At 47.7% G+C, this 7,748-nt stretch overlaps 1 protein-coding gene across 4 annotated transcripts in view; it reads right to left on the reverse strand.

Annotated features, from left to right (window-relative positions):
- Nucleotides 1–4,978, reverse strand: part of STXBP1 (syntaxin binding protein 1) — a 69,914-nt gene extending 64,936 nt beyond the window's left edge. For 2 of the 4 annotated variants that reach the window (XM_025888093.2, XM_025888092.2), the window contains exon 1: nucleotides 4,787–4,977. In XM_025888093.2, the coding sequence (XP_025743878.1) occupies nucleotides 4,787–4,823 (37 nt within the window). In that variant the 5' untranslated portion in view covers nucleotides 4,824–4,977. Of the gene's footprint in view, nucleotides 1–3,987; nucleotides 4,093–4,786 lie in introns of those variants that run through there. The other 2 variants (XM_073905717.1, XM_073905718.1) reach the window with 2 other exon arrangements.
- Nucleotides 4,979–7,748: the final 2,770 nt, after the last annotated feature.

Here is a 7,748-nt window from a genome sequence, read left to right on the forward strand (position 1 = left end):
GTAATGACATTGTTCTGAATTTTGGGTATTTTGGTGGTTACATAACTGTATGTAATGGCTGAAATGTGAAGAGCTGTTCACTAAAAAGGGTGAATTTTACTGTATGCAAATTATACATAGATATTAAAACTGGAAAAAATACAGTATGTATGTAATATATTTCAAAAAATACTTGTTGTATGTATGCTAACCAAAGTTTCTACAGAAAAAAGAGAAGTGTAAGAATGAATGAAGACTGCTTCTATCTAGGTGTCCTCTCAATTTCTGACACATCCTATGAATCATGGACCCATCTGAAAAAGGTATGTGCTTAATGTGCAAATCGAAACTGCATTCTTTTCCAGGGGAATGTGATTCTTACAAACAAACATGAGGAGAAATTGCTAGCAGCTAGGAAACAACAAGAAAGACAAATAGTACATTTTGAACTCCTTGCATCATTGTAACACACTGAGAAAACTTCAGGCAACAGAAATAAACTCTGGATTACAACATTGATTTACATACCGAAACATCATCTATTGACATAAAATAGATATAAAATGCCACAGGAAATGAAATCCTCCTTTCCCTTACAATCTCTTTGTAGAGAGCAGAAAACAAATACATCTTATAGAAAGAAAATAAAGAAGAGAGGGTAAAGATAAAGAGTAGAACTGGAAATAGAAGTTGGGTCAGATTGCAATTTGTCCATAGGTTCTTCAGGCCAATTCTCCCATTTTCCAGTTCATTTGCACCTCTGTCAAGATAATTTTTTTTAAATTTTATTTATTTATTTGACAGAGAGAGACACAGGGAGAGAGGGAACACAAGCAGGTAGAGGGAGAGGGGGAGATGTGGGACTTGATCCCAGGACCCTGGGACCATGACCTGAGCTGAAGGCAAGATGCGTAACGATTGAGCCACCCAGGCGCCCCCAAGATATTTTTTTTTAAAGATTTTGTTTATTTATTTGAGAGAGAGCACAAGCAGGGAGGAGGAGCAGAGGGAGAGGGAGAAGCAGGCTCCCCACTGAGCAGGGAGCCTGATGCAGGACTCGATCCCAGGACCCTGGGATCATGACCTGAGCCAAAGGCAGACACTTAACCAACTGAGCCACCCAGGTGCCCCTTTCAAGAAGAAATTTATCTGAGACTCCTTCCTCCCCCAGAGGATAGAGCTAGTCTATCTTGTGCTCAAAATCCTCTAACCCGTACTGACCCTTTTTGTGGATCTTTTCATGACGATAATATTTACCGAATTTACTGTGTGCTAAGAACTGTACTAAGTGCTGCACTATCTCATAAACACTCATCGAACCCCACAAGGTGGGCGCCTGGGTGTCTCAGTTGGTTAAGCGGACTGCCTTCGGCTCAGGTCACGATCCTGGAGTCCCGGGATCGAGTCCCATATTGGGCTCCCTGCTCAGCAGGGAGTCTGCTTCTCCCTCTGACCCTCTTCCCTCTCATGCTATCTCTCATTCTCTCTCTCAAATAAATAAATAAAATCTTAAAAAAAAAAAGAACCCCACAAGGTAGGTGCTATTACTCATTTTACAGTTTAAGAAATTGAGGCGGAAAAAGGTTCCCTTATTTGCCAAAGTCACGTGGCTAATAGGTAGTGAGCCAGAATTTTATCCCAGATAGTCTAATTCCAAGAGGCCATTCTCTGAATTGCTATACATAAAGATTCAATATCTACTGAGTCCCAAGCACTAATTCAAACACTAAGGATAGACAAAAGAGTAAGGCAAGGTTCTGTTCTCCCCTGAAGGAACTTCTGGTCTAGCTGGGCAAGACTAACAACAAAGACGTGCAATACATTGAGTATATCCTGTGTGGGAGAAGTTAAAGAGGGGGTGACAGGGAAAACTTGGGAGTAACAGAGAAAGCTCCCCAGGATTGTCTATGTCTATCACAACAGTATGAGTGTTCCCTTACTTTAGTCTCCCATAGTTCCTAGCAGGCTGTGAACAAACATTGCTGAATGAACAGCTTCGAGTTGACCTACCTCCTCTACTTCTGTTGGGTCTGTAGCTATGGCCACTAAAACGCAAATGAGAAAGATGTGACAAGTAGCCGAAAACTACGTTTATCTTGCTCTCCATTGTATGCTTCATTCATTGACATTCAATAAGTATTTATTGATGGCTGAGGGAGTCAGCCACTGTTCTTAGCATGGAGTACAGTGGTTAACATGCCACATAAAGACCCTGTTCTCATTCAAGTGGATGAAACAATCAAAGAAATACCAAAACAACAAACAAACAGAAAACCACAAAAACAAAACAAGCCAGAACAAGATCATTTCAGTTAATTTGAAATGCTACAAAGAAAATAAAACGAGGAAACACAATCAACAGTGACTATCCAGTGTTAATTTAGATTGGGAAGACCAGGCGGCATAGTGGACATTTAAACTGGTGCATGTTGGTTAAAAAATTCTTTATTTTACTTTTATTTTTAGAGAAAGGAAAAACTAGAAACCCTGTCCAAAATTAGGAGCCAGAATTAACCTGTGTCACTGACAAAGAATTGCAATAATATTTTCCCCAAAATTTATACATAACTCAAATGTTATCAGAATAGATGCTGTTCACGCATTCACCAATTTTATGTAAAACTGATTTGCTTTCCATAAACAGTGGTCTTGCTTTATTTCAGAAAAGAAATTTTGGCCATATTGCATTATTGATTTTTTTTTAACCTTTATGATGGCTTCTAAAAAGGCAGGGGAGTAGTGTATTAAGTGGTGTATTAAGATGCTACCGCATCAACAAGGGTCCTGGCAAAAGGATGCAAAAACTTATTTCTATAACACTTAAGGTTTTTATTTTAAAGGCACAATATTCAAATATAACATCTGAAAGAATGTAACATGTAACACAACATTCCATATTTCAAAACTTTTTAAAAAGGCTAAAGGAAATGGTGTATGTAGAATAATGAAGAAAGTGGTTTTTGGTTTTTTTTTTTACTAATATTGCAAGGAAATGGACATCAGGTTTTAAAAAATTAATTAACACTGATTTTGGCAAGTCATTTAACTGCTACGAGCCTCCATTTCTTTCCCACAGGTAAAATGACATTAGAGGATCCCTCATGGGTACTTCCAGCCCTAAACGCCTTGATTCTCCTAAGAAAATAGAAGGTAGATGATTCAGAAACTTTACTGCATGAGGAGGGCAGGTGTTATTGTGGGCACTTTTAAAAACTTGCCCATTTAGGCTTTAGTTTTTATAACAAGTTTCTTCTGATGCAATATGTCAGGAAATGTTGTACAAGTGGGACTATTTCCTATATATTAACGGAAAAACTGGGTTAGAAAAACAGTTGTGATGCTCAAAAGGAACGCTGCACAGCTAAAAAACATTTGATGAGAGAGCGCTGAAATAACAATCCACTGGAAAGGAAACCGTCATTTCCACCACTTTTATTCTATTTCCTTTCTTATGCTCTCCTGAAGAGAAAAACCCAGTTTTAATTTTTTCCTAAATCCGAAAGAGGTAGCAAAAGCCACAGAAATCCTTACACGTTTTTTATTAAAGAAATCGCCAAAATATTGAAGAGGCACTATGTGTCTACACCTATCATCAATCTTACTTAGCACCGAGGACACCGTTTCCAAATATTATCACCAACAGCCCTCACTCCGCTGCAGCCGACACTCACCGCCACCCATTTTTAAAAATCCATTTACGCTGAGCCTTTCATCCAAACCCATCAACAACCATTTCCTCCCTGCAACAGTGGTTTCGACTGCCCGAAACGTCCAGCCAAGCCAGGGCTGAGTCCTGCCAACAGGGAGACTGCAGACTGCGGTGCTGGGCAGGGCAGGGCCGCTCCTGCCGCCGCACACTAAAGCTTTCCGCCTCCTCCCGAGTGATTTAAGAGGGTTCGGGACCCAGATAAGACCCCGCCCTTGCAGCCACGACCCCGGAACGGGAGGAGGAGAGAGGCGGCCTCAGCTTAGCAGAGCCAAGCCTTTGGAAAAACAGGCTGCTCCTACCCAGCGGCCAGCAGCAGCCGGGGCTGGGCGAGCGGCGCGTCGCGGGCCGTGCGCGCCGAGCGGCTCCCAGGTGGGTCTCCGCAGCTGGGGACCGCGGCTCGGGCTCCCGGAGGGGGTGGGGGTGGCGGCGCGGGCCGCGATCTCATTCGTCACGATTCACCACCAAGCAGAGTGGGAAAGAGGGAGGGACTGGAGGCAGAAAACGGAACGGAATCAGGGAACTCGGGGAATAAAGAAGGCAAGGAAGGGGAGAGGGGAGGGGGGAAGGTGATAGGAGTGAAGAAGAATGGAGGTGCAGGGGAGGGTGATGGGTGCAGAAGGGGTGGGTGATAGGCTGCAGGGGATAAAGGCGAGGTGAAGGGGAGGGATGGGGTGCTGGGGGTTCGTGAAGGGGGAGGAAGAAGGAATGGCGTGAAGGGGGGATGGGGTGAGGGGGAGAGAAATGGGGGTGAGGAGGGAGCGATGGGATGGTAAAGAGGGAAGAGCGGGAGGGGGATGCAGGGGAGGGATGGGTGAAGGAGGATGGGGTGGAGAGGGGAGGGGTGGGATGCAGGGGGAGGAATGCGGGAAGGAGAGAGCGGGGGAAGCAGGGAAGCGGGCGCCGGCCGCAGGAGGCCGGGAGGGACTTCCCTGCGAGGAGGGCGGCGCCGGAATAACGGGACCCTCCCAGCCCCGAGCCCCCCGGCCGGGCGGGGCGAGCAGCCCGCGCGGAGGCCGGGGCGCCGCGGGCAGGTACTGCGCCCCGCTCCTGCCGGGCAGCCGCAGCCCTCGCCCGCGGGAGGACCCCCGCTCCACTTACTCTCTCCGACCACGGCTTTGAGGCCAATGGGGGCCATCGTGCTGCGCGAGTCTCCGGGCTCCGGGTCTCCTCAGGCGACGCCCGCGGACACTGCTACCTCCCCGGGTCAGCGCGCTCTGCCGGCCACAGCCCTCCGCTCCGCAGCCGCGCTCGGGCTCGACTGACGCGCGGACTCGTCGCGGAGGCGCGGCGCGAGCCAGAGCGAGGCTGCCGACCTGCCGGCGCGCGCGCGGGCGGGGCTGGCCGGGGGCGGGGCCTTGTGCCAGCCGTCAGCGTCACCCGCGCGCCTCCGCCAATCGCACTGCGGCCCGGGAGCTCGGCCCCGCCCGCCGAGATGCGGCTGAGCGCGAGGCGGTCCCTGGCTGGCGCGAAAGCCGCGCCCTCCCCCTCACCTCACGCGCAGCGCGCACCCTGCTGCCAGTCGCGCGCTCCTGGGGCTCAGGGTCCTAAAGTCCCCTCCGCCGCCTCCGCACCTGGCCACAGGCTACTGACAAGCTCCCTCTTCCTGAAACCACGTTATGTCCTGTCTTTCCTCTTTCTGGGAACCCTCCATTTTTCGCCTGCCCACATAAGGAACTCAGAGACTCCTAACCACAACATAACTGGAGGTTTATCGACATCATCTCTCTCTCTGGGTACCTATATCCACATACCCGCCATTCACTGAGCTCTTATGTGTCAGGCTCCACGCTAAGCGCTTTACTGCATCATCTCATTAAATCCTCACAGTAATTAAGAATTGTTTTTAATCTCCATTTTCCGATTAAAAAAACCCGAGGCTCAGAGAATTGAGCACTAGGGTTGCTCTCGGGCTGTGTAACATTCATTAGCAAATATTGAGTGGTCTCCCACTACTCTATGCAAGCTACTATTCTGGGCATTGGAGCTACAGCCATGTATAAGGCAGACTCGGATCCGAGTCTTTGGGCGCTCAAAAGGCTAGAAATTTCGAAGTCCCAAGTCTGATAGGAATATGCTGTAGGACAGCTCAGGTCTCAGCATCTCCTTGCAGGAGTCCACATTACCAAAGTGGTCTCAAGTCAGTTTTTGATGGACTTTTTTTTTTAAGATTTCATTTATTGGGGCGCCTGGGTGGCTCGGTTTAGCGACTGCCTTGGGCTCTGGTCATGATCCTGGGGTCCTGGGATCGAGCCCAGTATCGGGCTCCCTGCTCAGCCAGGAGCCTTCTTCTCCCTCTCCCTTTGCCTGCCACTCCCTCTGCTTGTGCTCTCTCTTTCTCTCCCTCTGTCGAATACATAAATAAAATCTTTATTATTTATTAGGGAGAGGGAGGCAGGATCCCAGGACCCTGGGATCATGACCTGAGCTGAAGACAGATGCTTAGCTGACTGAGCCACCCAGCTGGTGCACCTCTGATGGACTTTCTTTATTAATGAGGGATGTTACTTTTTTTTTTAAGTCTTAACTATTTCTTTTTTTTTAAGGTTTTATTTATTTATTTGACAGAGAGAGACACAGTGAGAGAGGGAACACAAGCAGGGGGAGTGGGAGAGGGAGAAGCAGGCTTCCTGCGGAGCAGGGAGCCCGATGTGGGGCTTGATCCCAGGATCTTGGGACCATGACCTGAGCCGAAGGCGGACTCTTAACGACTGAGCCAGCCAGGCGCCCCGAGGGATGTTACTTTTGAAATATGGCACAGGACTCACCTCTGGCTTCAAAGAAAAGCAAATGAGTTGAGCCAATTAAAAACTAAAAAGGACAGGAGAGCTAGAAGTCATAAAATCACTGAATACTCATTAAAATTTTGGAACAACTCTGTGAGCTAAGTCCTCTTTTCTTTCTTTCTTTTTTTTATTAAAGATTTTTATTTATTTATTGAGAGAGAGAGAGAGAGAATGGTAGAGAGCATGAGAGAGAGAAAGGTCAGAGGGAGAAGCAGACTCCCTGCTGAGCAGGGAGCCCGATGCGGGACTCGATCCTGGGACTCCAGGATCATGACCTGAGCCGAAGGCAGTCGCTTCACCAACTGAGCCACCCAGGCGCCCTCTTTTCTTTCTTTCTTTATCTTTTTTTTTTTTTTTTTTTAGATTTTATTTATTTGTTAGAGAGAGAGCACAAGCAAGGGAGAAGCAGGCTTCCTGCCGAGCAAGGAGCCCAGTGTGGGACTCGATCCCAGGACCCTGGGATCAGGACCTGAGCTGAAGGCAGATGCTTAACCAACTGAGCCACCCAAGTGTCCCTAAGTCCTCTTTTCTTAATATTATTAAGAAATATAATATTTACAGATGAAAAAACTGAGATTCAGAGAGGATAAGAGCTGTGCTAGTGACAAAGGAAAGATCCAATTCCAGAATCTGAATTCTGAATCATTATATTACACTGAGCAGTTAAAGAAGCTGAGGCCCCCAGGAGGACTTTCCACAGGTCACACACAATGAAGAATGGCAGAGCCAGGACAAGAGGCCACATGTCCTAGTTCAGCTACCAGCCCCAGGGCAGGAAGAGTTGACCATCTTCTTGTCCCCACCCCAATCTACCCCAACAGAACTTTCACATGGCTTCACAGGGAGAGTAAGTATTTGTCTATCATTTCACGTCTGGGCTCTGCCTTTTACCCAAGGAAGGTATTGATAGTCTCAGGGTGCATTTGGGGAAGGAGGAGATAATTCGTAAATGTGAGGGAACCTAGGATGCACTTGTAATGCTGCATGCTCCCCCCTTAGCCAGCAGAGACTATCCTCAAGGAGCCAGTATTCTAGCTGAGAAGACAGACAGGAATCAAGGAGTCAGTCACAGCATTGAGTTACTGTCCTAATAAGTGCTAAAGCAGGACAGGGGCTGTGAGAGTGAGTGATGGAGCACTTGACGCAGTGGACCTGGTGAGGTATAGTCAGGGCAGGTAGCAAGAAGGGTCTGGGAGAGTGTCCCAGGCAGATACAGAAAATGAAAGGACCAAGTGCCAGAAAGGAGTTTGGCTTTTCCAGGAACGGAGAGGGGGTCA

This window comes from Callorhinus ursinus, unplaced genomic scaffold (genome assembly GCF_003265705.2).
Source record: "Callorhinus ursinus isolate GAN/ISIS: 27379988/994484 unplaced genomic scaffold, GSC_fseal_2.0 scaffold24, whole genome shotgun sequence".
In the NCBI taxonomy this organism is placed as follows: domain Eukaryota; kingdom Metazoa; phylum Chordata; class Mammalia; order Carnivora; family Otariidae; genus Callorhinus; species Callorhinus ursinus.